This window comes from Pyxicephalus adspersus, chromosome 3, assembly GCF_032062135.1.
Source record: "Pyxicephalus adspersus chromosome 3, UCB_Pads_2.0, whole genome shotgun sequence".
Classification (NCBI taxonomy): domain Eukaryota; kingdom Metazoa; phylum Chordata; class Amphibia; order Anura; family Pyxicephalidae; genus Pyxicephalus; species Pyxicephalus adspersus.
The window spans coordinates 109,171,141-109,187,490 of record NC_092860.1 but is presented as its reverse complement, the minus strand read 5'-3'; the positions used below and the strand labels follow the sequence as shown (position 1 = coordinate 109,187,490).

Here is a 16,350-nt window from a genome sequence, read left to right as displayed (position 1 = left end):
TGATTGGAGGGCTGAAGGCCTCTCATAAGGCTGATCTACATGTGATCAACCGGGAATCTGGAAAGCAGATGAAAACTGGAACAAACGTGGTTCACTATCAACACCTGGCCTATGTGAAATCCTCTGTAGAGAATAGAAGACGAAGTCACCAGCACTCCACAGCACAGAATTCTTGCTTTATTGTGAAAGCAGTATCATAACATGTTTGAAAGCCAATGTTTCATGGCTGCGCAGGGTCCTTTCATCGGGGCAACATACTAACTAGGGATGAGCGAGCGAGAATATTACGTTTGATCTCCAGGCGAATCGGGCCTTTCTCGCTTTCCGAAAATGTAAGCGAGAACGGCCTCCTGATTTGCCGAGAGCTCTCGCCGAACAGGAGGATTTTCAAGGCTGCATCATGCAGCCCTGGAAATCCTCTGCGATCCCCGGGCACTAGAGGTTAATTAACCTCTAGTGCCCTGGAGATCGCAAACAGGAGGATTCCCAGGGCTGAATGCAGCTCTGGGAATCCTCGTGTTTTCATTTCCTCTTGCGATGGTTTTGCGAAAATCGGTTCGCCGAAATTTTGCGGAACTATTGGAAGTTCAAGAAAAATTTCGCGAGAATGCCAGAGGCTCATCCCTAATAGTGACCCATGGAATCCTCCATAGAGTCCAATGAGGATAGTGCATATGGAAATCTCTTCTGCTTTACCAGGCCTCTCTGGGGTTCTGATAGAACTAAGACACCTCATGGTATGGATTACTTCTCTACACAAATATTGAACAACAATCTGACCTGTTGTATTGAACCAAACAGCCCCTTTTGCCAGTCTTGTGATATGTTTGCATCTTGGGGTGCCCTGTCTTATAGGTCCTACTTTAGTTCTACACAGCTGGCTAAGGCAGGCTCTTTATGGAAGTTTCTCGGTATATGGCCCTTAAGATAGATTTGCATTGAAACTGCTTTCCATCACATTACAAACATGCTTTTAAAGCATTTCAATTAAAATACACCACTTTGCAACCACAAGCAAACACTGCTATGGGTTTTAACCGCTAGTCAGCTACAATTTACAGCAGTTTTGAACTTGTCTAAAAGTCACGACATTGTGCTAAGTGAACTTGGGATATGGATATTAGGGTTAGCTTGAGCCTAAACTTTAAGTATAACTCATAAAACTTGATTTACTGTATGTGTTTCAATATCCTGATTTTCCTGCAGATATATTCTTATCACACTTTAAAAAGGTGCACTTTGAAACAAAGTAACATAAAGCAATGCTTTTAGGAAAATTGGTAGAGTTTACTCTAAATTCTAGAGACTTGCCTCCCTGCCAAAAACCTATTAGTGCCACTATGCCAAAGCACAACATATTGAGATAACCAACTAAATTGCATTTATCAACAGTTAAAAACTGGACACTGGGGTGAGCTGGATTACCTTTGAACTTTCTTAAATCCTTAACCCCATACAAATATCAGATAGACATTAGATCTATGTCGCTGGAAACCATCTTAGGTGATCATTTCCAGTGACAGATAAACAATCGAGTTCTGTACACAGCAGCACCATTCTATTTTATGGAGACTATAGCAGTCAGTCCTGATCAGTCATACGTCAATATGCCAGGACAGATTGATTACAACATTGGGATACTAATGTACACATATTAGATTTTCATTAAAATAAACAGTCATGCAGACAATCATCTAACGGGTGTACATAGCTTTAACGTAACAAAGAACAACCTTCTCCACTAAATGTGCCTCTTTTTCCTAAGGTTTTGTTGCTGTTATTGCTTGGTGAAATACTTTTCTTCTGTAACTGTACATTTTTACTTCTTTGGTCTATGTCATCCCGTTCTTTTTGTTAAATAAAGAATATTTTTTTTAAAAATAGGAAAAAACAAAGACAATAAAGTCAAATGAACCTTTTAATCATTAATCCTCCTTAGTAATTTGAAGCTATGTATGTGTATACCTATTCTGCATTAGCCACCAGAGGGCTCTCATGTAGTTCTGTAGAATAATTCGTCTATATAAGGGCAAAAAATAGTGTTCAGTTGAGCCTTTAATATAAAAGGTTGATACTTTACTATATATTAATTTTTCATGAGCGTTCCGTCAGTTTTACTATTTTTAGAGCTGGTTTAAATATTGTCATATTTTCTGTCTTTTTCTGCTATTTTCTGTCTTTTTCTAGTAGACTGCTATTTATTTAATTTTTTTAATGTACTTTATTATGAAAAATAATATTAGATGGTACTTAAGAGCCACTTTCAGCCACAGCATGATTACAGAAATGTCCAAGAACTAGAATTTGACCAATACAAATCTATATTTTCATCAAACAATCCACTGTTTAAAGTCAGTTTCTTTGAATTTAGGTTTCATCATGCTTTTTTTAATTTGCCATCAGAAGCCTAACTTCTCTCAGTCCCACACTGTCAGCACTCATGTGCATGACTATAGTTCATTTGTTGAAGTCACTGTGGGCCACACTTGGATGTGTTTACATTGTCTGGATAACCCTTAAACAGCCCTCACCTCCCAATTCCCAAATCTTTTAGGCTATTCTGTAAATGTAATTTATTTGGCTTACTTGCTTTCAAGCCTGTTCTTTCTCTTGTCTGACCACTGCTCAATTGTTGCTTTGTCTCAGGTCATAGATTTGTGTCCATCCTGTTCCTTGCTTTGATCATTTGTCTCCCCAATCCCTGATCCTTGCACTACTCTTGGTTGCAGTTTCAACAAAATATTTGGTACTTTGCCTTGGCACTTCTATACAGCTGCCTATCCCCAAGCTTCAGCATGTCCACTCCAGAAATGATCTACAGTGCAAAACCTGCAATATCAATTGGAGGTCAGATTTTAGTAGAACTGGTATACATTTTGTAAACGTACATTCCAGCTTGTGACTGAAATACCCTCCACCAGCTTTGCTGTGAGTGCCTAGATCTCACTTCCAGATCCATCCATTAAGTTATCCAGAAAGATCCAGAAAGATCTGTGACTTAGGAGGTGAGGGCTGCTTAAAGGTTGAATGTAAATACATCTACAACCATGGCAAAGTCTCGTGGTGTATGTACATCCAACATTCAATTTTTTTAATTATTTTGTTTCTTCTATTATTTACTTATCCTGGCTTGTATAATATACTATTGTTATATCTGTTTATTAAGTGCAAACAAATTACATATATACTTGTTAATCTTGTCTTGCACTCGTTATATAATATCAAGTAGAATAAGGGCCTGTTGCTTTTACTTCACTGTTTAAAAAGTTCATGTTGAAGTATGAGCACAATGGAAACAAATATTCTGAACTAGACTTTGTATATCTATACTTGCTTAGATGATTTCCAAGTTTCCATCTCTCTTTCCTAATATTAAGCCTTAGTGTCTCAGTTTTTCTGATGACTCAGGTTCCTTCCACAGCACTCCCTGTCCTTTGGACTACCAGAGCCTCTGAAGAATCTGGACTGTGGCCTGGACGTCTTTGAATATATCACCTGGTATTTAAATCCAGCATAGTACATCACAGATTTTTGAAGGTTATATATGCTGTATATATTAAAATGAAATAACACTAAATGAAAAGCAAATGCAATTTTAATGTTCACCAACTAAATAAAACAGTTTTACAGAATTTTAGTTCAACTAAACAAAATAGATTTTTAATCATTACTGTACCCTTGAAAAGAAGCCTAATAAACAGATGGGTTGTCAGGATGATCATTTTCATGATTTACAATAACAGCATCCTCAGGAACAGCTGATTTTAGAGTACAGCACCATCAAAACATAAACGGCCCCTCCAGAAAACAGTATGAGTTTGAAAATGCGCTCCAAAATCCATGCTGGAAAACTGAAGGATCCGGATTATCGATGGCCAGATTTTTGAATGTCAACCTGTAATTCTTTGTGTATACCAAAGATTTGGAATTAGTAATAACACTTTTGTAAGCTCCCTGTGTTCAGCTTTATCCAAATAACTATGAGACAGATCTTACATTTCTTGAACTTTTTCTGTAGGGTCATCTTGTGGTCAAAGCACAGAAGTCATCAAAATAAAGGCTGATGCATTAGTTTGCATGTCAGTAACAGTTTCTTGTGACTTTGGACAAGTCTTGTGATTCTTGTTTGGCCCAAGACAAGAATGTAAATATAATAATTGGGTAAAAAAATATGCTGGTATGTGTTATAGTAGGAAAATGTGCACTGACAATGCATGGTAATGTAAATTACAAGTTGCCAAATGAAAGATTAACAATTAAAGTCTTTACATTAATTTTTATAACTTTTTACCAGGATCCAAATGCTTATGTTAGATATGTAATATAGTAAAGCTATATTTATACAGTTTCAAAACAACATCCAAGTCTGGATGTGTATGTATGGATTTGCCTGCCAAGAGATTAAATAACCAGAGAAAACATTCACCTTTCTGCTGCCCATGGTGTTGAACTTTTTGCTACTGCTGTGAAATGGTTCTCAAAGCCCTCTGGGACTTTTTGACAAGACTGTCACTCTTTGTTGTCCCCCAATCTTTGGTTACTCCCTCTTACCCCATATGATGGCAGCAGGGAGTAGTAGCATAGGGTCAGTGGGAATGACTGCAAATATTGGTTTCCTAGCTGTGGTCGATGAACCATTTCACTGCAAAGGTAAGTGGTTCTTCTGCACACGCAGTAGGAAGGATAATGATTTACTATCTTGTTTTAGAGCTATGGCCTTGCTGAGTATATTTTGTATAGTGAGGTTTTCTTTAATAATTACTGCTCTACTTCTTGGATTATGCTACTAGGCTAGATAGGTGTTTAAAGATATCCTCCAGGAGAACTGCTACATACACAGATTAAATACATATATGAAAGGATTTGTATTCCACTAGGTAATGAAATTTACACAGCCCTGCCAAACAGCACATCCAGGTTGGTAACTTGAATTTTAATGTTGAGGTTATTCAATAAAGCTAAATCACCTTCCTGATCCCAACCTGAAAGAAAAGATGCAGACAGATGGTCATCTCTCTGCTTTTTTTCCTCTTATTATGAGATAGTCCTTTGTCAGCACATCTAATTGGCTCCCAGTGCTTTCCCTACCCATTTTTGGGAAATGCAGGAAATGACATTATGACATTACTGGCTGAATAGCAGAAAAACATGGGTTAATGTTTCCCACACAACATTATTAGCTTAGCCTGCATCGGGCTTGTGATCTAAGTACCTCTGCCAGACAGCTCACCAGGTCCTAGACCTTTCAACAAACTCACCAGCAGTTAATGGAAACCAGTTGCAAGAAACATAATGTCTGACAGCTAAGTAGTTCTTCTTAAAAAACTGTTGCATGGCTATCATACTTAGCCAACTTTCTTAACCCTACATATATCTGTACATGTTGTGAGTCAGTGGGGCCGATTTAATAAAGGTCTCCAAGACTGGAGAGGATACATTTTTATCAGTGAACCTGGGTGATCCATCAAACCTGGAAAGTATCTGTCCCAGGATTCAAAACATTTGCTAACAAATAGCAAATGACTTTTAAGAAATTCATTCCAGGTTTGCTGGATCACCCAGCTTCAATGATGAAAGGGTATCCTCTTCAGCCTTGGAGAGCTTTAATAAATCAGGCCCAGTGACCTAAAGAATTGCAGCCAATGGATAAGCATGGCAGCCAGGCAACTAGCATCCCCCCCCCCCCCTGTATTTTCTTCATGACGTGTATATGTGTGTACAATATACAACCTGGTCAAAAACATTCCCCAGCTTGTGATTGGACAAGACAACAAAGTGACTGAAGAAGTAATCTTTATGCTCGCTTTTAACATAATTTCAGCTGACACTGAGCTGACCTTTTTTCCAACCAAATATACCAAACCCATCACTTTTTGAAAAACTATCTGTTTTCTCACCACCATTTGATGTCTCTGGATAGCGTTATAATTTTCCATTATCTATTGTGTCCCTATTCAGAATATGTTGCTAAAGCCAAAGTAGGGACTGACATACAGTTGATGGAGAACAAGTCAAATTGAGGTCTCCATTGCACCTCTAGCCCAAATCCCCCTGGAATGAATGATAGAGAGCTTGAGGGCATAGGTGCCGAGTGAATGCTCTGGAGCTTCAAAATGCTAGATTCGGTTTTAGATTGATGCAGGGGTACAGATGAGGCAAAACAGAGAAGGCAGCTGTATCATAATCTGAAATCAGCAATCTGTAAAGCTGTGTTCAGCAGCGGGTGGCAGCATAGTCAGATATAGATGGGGTCAGCAGCAGATGAACAGGTGAGGAACCAGGTAGGAAGGATCATAGTAAAGGGAATAGGCCAAGGTCAGTAACAGACGCTAGGCATGCTAGAATTAGAGTAACAAGCGGAACCGTGGTTGCAAACAGGATTGTGCTTAAAATGCAGGTGCGGTTGGTGCCAGTTAGCCAATAGTAGGAAGCTGTAGTTAGGGAGAATTTCAAGCAGGTTACAAGGAAAGTATGGTCAGTAAAAGGAAGAAAGTTACAGAGCAAAGTTTACAGGTCTTCTGACTGTGCACTGCTTTATTGCTTTATGCATCCTTGTCAATTAATCTGTATACTTCTGTGTGCTGGTTGCTAATGATGGGAAAATATTTAAAGAAGTCTATCACTTAATGTCCCTAAACATTTACTGTAACCCTAACACTTAACCTTAACTTTACCTAAAACCCATAAAAAACACATAGCAGGGTTGCCTGTTGATTCAAGCCCCATTTGAGCCAATGCTAATGTTCTACAGTATGGACATACAGTTCTCCATTACAGCCCATCTGGGGCATACTCATCTATATTTTGGTATTCTGGTTGGAGCATGTACATGATGTCAGACTTATAGCACTGTCAGACTCATAGCACATAGGATTTCTCTGACAGAGAAATGTTAAGAGCTGTTCAGCTGGTGGGTTTTTGTCTTCTGCTGTTAACCTGGGTCTGACCAGCTGTATGGGACCCTAGTGGTTCATTTACACTCATTATAGGGAGAAATAGCCCTGACCCCTTGGCCAGTATTTATACTGACAGCCAACATTTCCTTTCACCTTGCATCTTTGGCCTCTCACACACTTCTTTTTGTTTTTGGTTTTTTTTCTGGGGAGCCTTTTAACTATTGTTTGCTGTATTGATCACCTCTTAGTTGGACTGCTTTTGGACGCCCAAAAGGTTAAAGTCTTCCTGTATCCCTCACTGAACGAGAAAAATAGGATGTGTGTACACTAATCCTTTTCTTTAAGTTAAATTAGGATTTCCAGGTCCCACTCCCTACCTGATCATACTGCCTATACTGCTTTTCTGCAAAACTGAGGCATGCTGTTACTAGGAGGGGTTATCCTGGGATGACCTCCAGTTTGTTTGCCAGTATCCAACCCTCCTGTAGGCAGCAATATAACCCAAAGGGTATAGACTTCCTGTTTCTCGTAATGGACTCCAATAAAAGGATATTACGGTGAGTTTTGAAAATTCTGTTTTTACAGTACAAGTGCTGTCCTTGCATAGAAATGAAATTGCCATCTGATCCGGCCATGAGTTAAGCCTGTGGGCATGTTTACTCAGTGGTATAACGGAGAGACTGGGGAGCTGAATATATGGAATATTGTGCAGCATTCCTGCACATATAGGGGAAAAAGCAATGACACGCCATCAAATGAGGCACAAAAATAATGACTGTAGTAAAAGTTTCATATACATCCTGTTACAAATATAAGGTAATTGAAATAGTTTGTTGTATGTGTGCTTAGGAAACGGGGTGTGGTGCTCTTAAACTTTATTTCCATTTAGGTTTTATAGGAGACTGTTTCTAATTCCCCCTGGAATTCCTGAGCTATTATATAATAAAGACTCACAAATTAAGCTGTCATTGCTCAGGGCAGAGTTCGCTTTGCAGTTTTATATAAAAATGCTTATTATATGAGGGAATGAAGTTATAATGAAGAGTTCTCTGTCCCAGCAAACAGACATTTCCTGGTTTGACAAAAATATGCTGCATTTTTTTTTTCTTTCTCACATGAACAATTCTTAGCAAGGCAGCCCCTGACATTTGGACTGGTGATCTCCGCCTCACTATGTTTACACAGTTGTCTCCATTCATTCAGTGAAAGAAATCACTTCCCTAGTGGTAGCTGATAAAAGGTTCTCTGCGGTGGAGTGTCAGAGTCACTGTGAGACCCAGCAGCACATTCCTATTCTCAGGCTCAGAACAAACTCCTTCCATTTCTTAAACAAACTATTTATTTTCTTTTTAAGAAGCATGCAAAAGCCCTACAGGAGATCACAGCTTCCCAGCAGCTGTCACTATGTAGATTGTCTGGAGAGATGACCTCAGCTCGGACAGCAAACCTCAGGAGCCCATTGATACGATTACTTTGTGCTTGGATCTGTCGGACGTGCGGTGGTAGACGACCCAAAAGCAAGAGGAGTCTGCTATTGCTCTGCGCTGCTTGTATTCTGTATGGAATTTTTATAGTAAGTCAGATAGTAAATGTTTTACCCCAAAAGCCCACTCAGAAAGTGACTGCCACTGAGCAACCAAGGAACTTTTTGGAACCAAACACTTTTTTTGTGGAAAATTCCCAGCCAGATGGGGGCGCTGTAAATAACTCTCCAACACTACAACCTAATGTTGTCTACATCACTCTGAGGTCCAAAAGAAGCAAGCCAGCCAATATTAGGGGGACAGTGAAACCAAAGAAGAGGAGAAAATCAGCATCACTGAGACAGAATGAGTTGGGGCACAGCATCTTTCAAGGTATTCACAAAATGGAGAATAAGATCTGGGAAGGGAATCAAAAAAGGGGAACCCCCACCTACAAATCAAGGGACCCAAATTTGACAATTGTAGGTGATGCTAGAGGGGGGACTAACAAGCATCAGAGTAACATTAGAATATATAGTGACAGTGCACCACCATGGTTCAGTCCAGATGACATTAGGGCAATGCGGTTCCTAGCAGATTCCAGGATACAAACAATAACACAGGTGCCGACAAGCCATGCACATCTCATCCTGTTTGAAAAGCCGTCCAAGAAAAATCCAACTTCCTGCCAGGGAATGTGTGGTCTCGTTAAAAGACCCCTGGACATGAGCGAAGTTTTTGCTTTCCACTTGGATCGGATACTGGGGCTTAATCGGTCATTGCCAGCTGTAAGCCGAAAGTTTGAGTTCGCACAAGGTGAGAGGATCTATTGTTCTTTTGTAGACTAGATCTGGTTTCCTAAATGACACATACAATGAACACCTGTCCTGTCTTCTTTCTGTCCTCTGCTTTATATAATTTGATTTGAGGGGAATTAAATACCAAAAATTTCCAAATGTAAACATGTATGGCCCTTACCAGCCAGTAAGATCATTTCTTTCACTCTTGTCTGCCATCAGAAAGCTAGCAACTGGAGTGTGGTTGCTAAGGACAACAGATTATTTTCCTTCAGACTTAATATTTGAGCCCAAATATCTAAACATTGACAATGACTTACACTTTTATACCTAAACTGTGTAGGAAATGTAGTTTACCACAATATTAGTCAGATTTAGTTTAGACGGATTTTTTTCTTTTGTTGTACAATGTGTAAGATTTGATCAATGCCATTTACATTGTAAACTTTTTTTGCAATTTTTTTAAATACTATAATAATTTTGTTAATTTGTATTTACAAGGAAAAACTAAATATGTTGATACCACAGAACTCAGCAAGCTTTGAACATCATAGCTTGATTATATATATTGGTAGTTGTAATTCCTCAAATGCTTTCACCTTAAGCCTGCTGTGTAAGTTATTGGGTGCATCAAAGTTTCTAAGGTTACTAAATATTACACTCTGCAAACATGTTCCTGTGTCATATACTATTAGTGTAAACCTTACAAGAGAGTTTATTGCTTCTATATTTGTGCCTCGTTATTCAGACAGTTGCTGTAATTCATTAAACTCAGTGAAAATAGCAATATACCTTCTGAGATCACTATCCAAGTTTACTTTGTGAAATAGGATATCCTTTAGGCAGAGAATGTCCTACCTTGAGTAGTCATATTGTAGAATGTCTGCAAACCTTTGATGACTAAAAAAGGAACATTGTATTACTGTATATTATATTCCTATTTTCTTTTATCTGGACTAATTTTTCTACTTATAGTTTTGTGCTTCTGAAAATAATCATGAAGACCTTTAATATTTTGATGGGTGTCAGCAGTCTGCTAAATATTAGTACCCAAACTACCGGTTCTTCCTTCTATTCAATCTGTTAGATTAGTGACATTTAACAAAAGCTATAAAGTGTGAGTGCCCTTATACAGTTCACTACTGATATTCCATTATATGGCTCATGTTTTGATGCATATGTTTTTGTGTGCTTTAAAGCAGAAATTAACCCTGATATACTCACCTGTCCCAATTCCATCACAGGACACTGCCATCTTCTTCCTTCTTCTCTCCTAGTTGCGATCATCGGCCATCTTGATTGGCCGGATTTGGATGAAGTAACTCCCACACAGGGAGTTCATTCAGTCCCGGCAACCGTAGGGGAAGCTGGGATGTTCCAGGTATGCTGACAATTTGGTAGCTCAAGTGATTGATCAGGCAGGTAGGAAGGCTTATTGCAGAAGAAACATCACCTGGCCTTTTTGCAAGAAAAAGCTGCCTGAACCCTGTTTTTCAAAGTGGAACTCTTCTTTTTTAAGACATCAATTCAGCTTAAAAGTTTAGGGGTTTGTTATAAGTTGAATGTTGTAATTGTGCATTTAGAGAAATGGTGTACACTGTAGACAATAAAACACAACTGTATTAGCTGAGCATAACAAAATTGTCTTACCTTCCCACCTATTTGCACCATTGTGGGGCTGTCAGTATACCAGCCAGGTCAAACTCTGTGCTTCAGGAGAAATGAAAGCCCCTTTTTTTTTTTTTTTAATGGCCTAAAAGATGGCAACTCTAGTTGTAAGGTGTGACAGCATGCTGGTGCATGGTCTTTTTCATATATATCTTGATTTGTTGTTTTTACTGAACATGTTACTGAACAAATGGCCAATTTGTCTTTCTACATTTTTTCATTGGTTAAGAGCAATTAACTCTCTGCTGAAGGAAACATACATCCTATTTTAAATGAATTTTGAGACAAAGCCATTTTCCATTTTTCTATTTATTGTATTGTGATTTTCATCACATGATGACTGTTGTCTAAGAAAATTTAAAATGCAATTATAAGATCCTAAAGAGATGGTATAATGCGGCTTCATTCAGTAAACTACTCATATTTGTAAAAGTGTACTAACTTACAGAAGGCAATAAGAATCCACCTTGCACCTTGGATTTGGATTGATTGTTATGGGCTACTGCATTTAGGAACAACAAAGTCTTTTTTGAATATGGTTGCAAAAGACTTGACATTTTCAGATTTATTCATGTAATAAAATTACTTGTGTAATTATATATTGTCTTATCTTGTTAACTTTATCAGTAAATACTAATTTGCTTGCACTTCAAATATTTTTATAAGAAAAATTTTGGTCATAAATGTTTGTAATTCTAGCAGATAACAATCAATGAAAATATTTCTGAGCATTACAGTTAATTTATAGTGTATGAGGGAGCAAAGTACTTTTACATGAATTAAAACCACATTTTATTATCACAGTTTACTATCAATTTTTATTTCCTGCTGTTCATTTATGATTAGATCTGAATGGCTGTTTTTCCATCTGACATTTAGATTCTCAGGATGATGCATGTTGGGCAAGCCCTCTGTAGAGCTGTACGTGCAGCGCCAGCTTTTCTGTATTCAATCTGGAGAGAACAATAGGATAAAAAAGGATCAGCATTACCTTATATCCTTATAGGACACATCCTGATGCAAGCTGCTTCTATTCAAAGGATATAATGTCATTGGAATTTTTCAGTATGCTAAAATTTAATGTGGCAACTTGATATTAATAAACTAAACCTCTTATGGTAATCTTTTAGATAATAAAGTGGCCAGTGATGAAGTGTGTGGCAGATTAAAAGCAATGGTAATCAGCTACTTGTGGTTCCACTAGCATGTGGTTTTTCCTTTCATGCTATAGCCTGCTCTGTTCCAGGGCTAGGAAGTATAGATAGGAGCTGACATCACCTGCTTTACAACAGGTACCCATCCAACCTGTCAACCATGCAATGTTTTCACGCTTAGCCCGAATACCCCTTGCTGAACAACAGGCGGAAAAAAACCTGCAACAGGTCTTTGCTCATCTGTCTTTTTAATGTCCTGAGGGTTATCAAAAGTTTGAGAGATCCTTCCAAGGTCTGCGTTTTCAAACTTGTGTACCCTGAGGGCTTCAGTCTACCTGATCATTTTTTTCACTGTTTCAGAGTTGGGATTTCTTGTGTACCCTGAAAGTTTATTCCTCTGCCCAAAAGGCTTTTAGTGTGTCCAGGATTTGTTTCCACAGTTCCAGTGTCTCTGGGAATAAATTCCACATTTTATGCTTCCTAGCTCCTGTACCGCTAAGTCTGCTAGTGTTTCCGTGTTTCTGTTCCTCTCTGTGTCCCTGATTCTTCCAGTGTGCTCAAGAGTTCTACCTTTTCTGATTTTGCCTCTTGTATTTGCCCGATGTTGTGGTCCAATTCATGGTAACCTGTTATCTGCACAATTGTGTCAGGGGGCAGGAACCTTGGTATTTTCTAAAGCGAAGAATTCTTGTTGAACGCTGGGAATTTCCTTGGACTTAGCTCACACTCTCTTCAGTTGTGTAGATAGTAAGGCTGGTCTCTTTTTCTGATTGTTACAATGTACATGGTTTAAGTCTCCTATGTTACATCAATTACCCCAATACCATACGGCATACAACAAAACAGCTGTTGGAAGATTTGATCAACATCAAGAGATGCTGGCTAGGGATAGAAAAGAGTCCAAATATTGCTCTCTGCCATCTTTACTTGCTGAATAAAACAGCCCCACCCTGCCCCCACACCTAATTCCTTTTAGTATATAGAATATAGTGATAGCATTAATGTTCGGTATAGCAGTCCAGTTATTTCAGCCAAGGATACTCGCAGCTGGTGTTTCAGTGGTATGGAACAGCTGCACTATGCTTTAATATTGTGGAATATAGTCCTAATTGGAGATTTACAGTCTAGTTACTCTAGAAATTAAACCAGTGTGTTGAAAGAAGCTCAAAATGTTTTAGGTAAGTATGCACATTTTGTAGGAAGCAGCCTCCTGTCTATACATTTACTATATATAATCTCACATAATCTATATTTTGAACTTTAATGTTGGTCATTTTTAGTGGTCTAATCTGCATGTTTCAAATTATGCTATAAATGTTCTTACTTTTATGTAGTAAGAATGCCCTACCCATGTGCTCCTCTTTTGTCACCCTATCACACCAGTTTTCAGTGCAGCCTGCAAGAGACCACATTATACATGAAAGGTCCATGGTTATCTCAATCAGGAAACCAGACCTGAGAATTCACCCACAGACATCTTTGGAAAGCACTGGTGTTTTAGAAAAGCATGATAAAAAGTGAAAACTATTTTTGTAGTTTTTTTTTTTTTCAATGTCAACTGTTTATAGTACACATTGGTTTTGGAACCTAATGGTCCACCCAACATTTGTGTGTCAGTCAAAGGTGAAAGCTTCTTACAAGCATATCTCTTGGATACTGTGCCTGTGAGATATGACATCATTCTTCTAAATTCCTGCTGACCATGGTTTCTGGTTGCTCCCCTTATTTGGGATATTCATTCTTAGGTTTAATTATAAGTCTCTAGGAAAAAGTGGTATGTATTGTATTGGCTGTAGCAGATGTAGGAATTTAAATCTTACCAATAAAATCTGCAAGGTCTTAATGCCATCATATTGATATTGCTCTAAAGTATCTAAGAGAGACTAGAATATTTTATAATTTAGGGCCAATATGGGTTCATACACATATAGAATGCATTATAGAAGAGTGGAAGTGGAAAAAAAAGATGATGAAGTGAAATAGGTTCTCCACCAGCTCAAATATGCCTCTGTCATATGTTGCAAAAAGCGTGTTATGTCATTGCATGGTCTTCTGCTCCATGTGACCTTCTCTGTAAGACACATCATTCCAATAATGGGGCAGACCGTGCTGAGGCTAAGTGCGTGGGTTTGAGAGCTAGAGATACCCCAGCTTCACAATGATCATTTCAATGTACTCATTAAATATATATATATAAATATATATATATATATATATATATATATATATATACATTTTCATAGTAGGATTTGTATATAATAATTGCTGTGAGAAAGTGATTTCTTTCCATCTTGTTTTATCATGAAACAGACATTCTTACAGTTTCTTTAAGCACTTTTTTCCATGCTATGGATTTCCGAGAATTCCAGGCATGCATGTTAGAATATTGGTACATACTCCTAATCTGATGTATTGGGCATATATAGGAAGAGGAATGTGTAGGACTGATAACTGTAATCCAATCTTCCTCCCTTTTCCTGTTAGTGGCAGGGTGTTGTACCAGGTTAGCCATTGATTATTCAGACTTTACATAGTTCACTATATAAGGACTGGTATTTTTGAAATCAAGTAATACCTTATTTAGCCAATATATTCAATTACACCACAGACTGTCTCCTTTTTCCTGTTAATACAGTTAGATTATACCATTATGTCAAATATACATGTTAAAATATATTATACATAAACATTCATTTTTTGCAAGTCGGTAGTGTGTTGGTAGCATGCAAATTACATGGCAAAATTGAAACTGGTGTGTCCAGTAAGAATGACATGCATAACCAGATATCAACAACAATGAACAGCATAGTAGGGGTAAATCAGGGTAGAGGGTGTTAATTACCAGTGCATTGAAAAGGCATTCCCAGTTCCTTACAGCATACCCGATCTGAACTGCATAACTAATATGAAGTGGGTTATTGGGAAGAAGGTACTAGTCGAGAAAGAAAGAGTTAAAAACCAGACGGGAGAGGGCTTATAGCCAGGATAAAGAGGTTACTTAACCAGAAGAAAGTATTTGTCATGTTGTAAAAATCAGGAGGCAGTAATAGTCAGTATAGAGATAGGTATTAGGAGAGTGAGTTAATAGTTAGAGAAGGTTATTAGTTAGGATGAAGAGGCTTAATAGGACAATATGGTAACTCACAAAAGGATTGCGTCAGAGGTTACTCCTGGTTCCCTTGAGCATCCGGCAACAGTTTTCTCCTTGTGAACTGTGGTAAATACAGAGAAATTCTGGAGAACTGTGTGAAGAATGTGAACAAACACTAAAATGAGAAGTCTGTGCTGTGTAATATAGGTATATTTTGCCTCATGGTGCTATAAGACAACAGCAGCACTAAGAAGCTACTAACAGGGATAACAAAAGCAACCAAATATCTTAATGGGTAAGAGCCTCAAGTCTGTCTCACAATACAAAACTGACCCCGCCTCAAAGAGAATGAGATTCTGCTGTAAAATGTTGTCTTTCAATTATAAGGGTTTTTGTATTTCTTTAGCACTCCCATTTACTACCCTCATCAACAGCAAGAATCAGAATGAGTTAGAATCTCCCAGTCTGTGGCAATTATGGTAAGGAAGGGTTGATTTCCTTTTTGCTGATGGGGCTGGCTGTACTTTTCATTATGCTTTGCAATGACACCTGCAAACACTATATTGGCTGAAAAACATCCCCAGATGCATTTCACTGCATACAAAAACAACAATACAAAAAAACAATTCCAGAGAAATTATTTTCACAAATTGAGCTCACTCATCCCTGTCCTGAGAACACATACCTTTTACGTGGAATGGGTGGTATCCGTTTTGAAAATGTCTTTTGCTAAACTACTCAAAACCTCCAATATTCTTATTTTTAAACAATTCATCTTTATTATAAGAAGTAGGAACGATATAACAACATGCTTTCAAAAGTACATTTAACAGACTGAAAAGTCCCTCCCAGGTAAGCCACTCACAAAAAACGGGCAAAAAAATGGCGGAAAAATGGGCAAAGTCCTACTCCATTTACCTTTCCTATTGGGCCCCCAATCTTTTGGAATGTCTCACTGAATATTATATAGAAATTTAAGAACTGGAAGAAGTCATGAGTAGCATATAATGTTAGTTTTTCATCTGTTGAATGATGTCATGTAAAGTGTTTACAAACTTACCATTGGTGACAAGAGACATGAGTTTGTTACATACTTTACATGAGGACACAGCTCTATCTACTGGTTGCCAAAATTATACACAAGATATCAATTAGGAGCAAGTGACTCATGTAATCCATTTTAAAAAAAGTACAAAATAATTTAATCTGCAAATAGAGGGTAAAGTGATACAGAGTGAGCCAATTAAATTTATTTTTTTCTAACTGTAAGTATTTTTTTTT

General features: G+C 37.9%; 1 protein-coding gene across 2 annotated transcripts in view; it reads left to right on the top strand.

The window, feature by feature from the left end:
* Nucleotides 1-8,083: 8,083 nt before the first annotated feature.
* GASK1B (golgi associated kinase 1B) overlaps nt 8,084-16,350 on the top strand; it is a 31,673-nt gene continuing 23,406 nt past the window's right edge. The window contains exon 1 of one of the 2 annotated variants that reach the window (XM_072405975.1): nt 8,084-8,752. In XM_072405975.1, the coding sequence (XP_072262076.1) occupies nt 8,320-8,752 (433 nt within the window). In that variant the 5' untranslated portion in view covers nt 8,084-8,319. Of the gene's footprint in view, nt 9,176-16,350 lie in introns of both variants that reach the window. The other variant, XM_072405974.1, reaches the window with a different exon arrangement.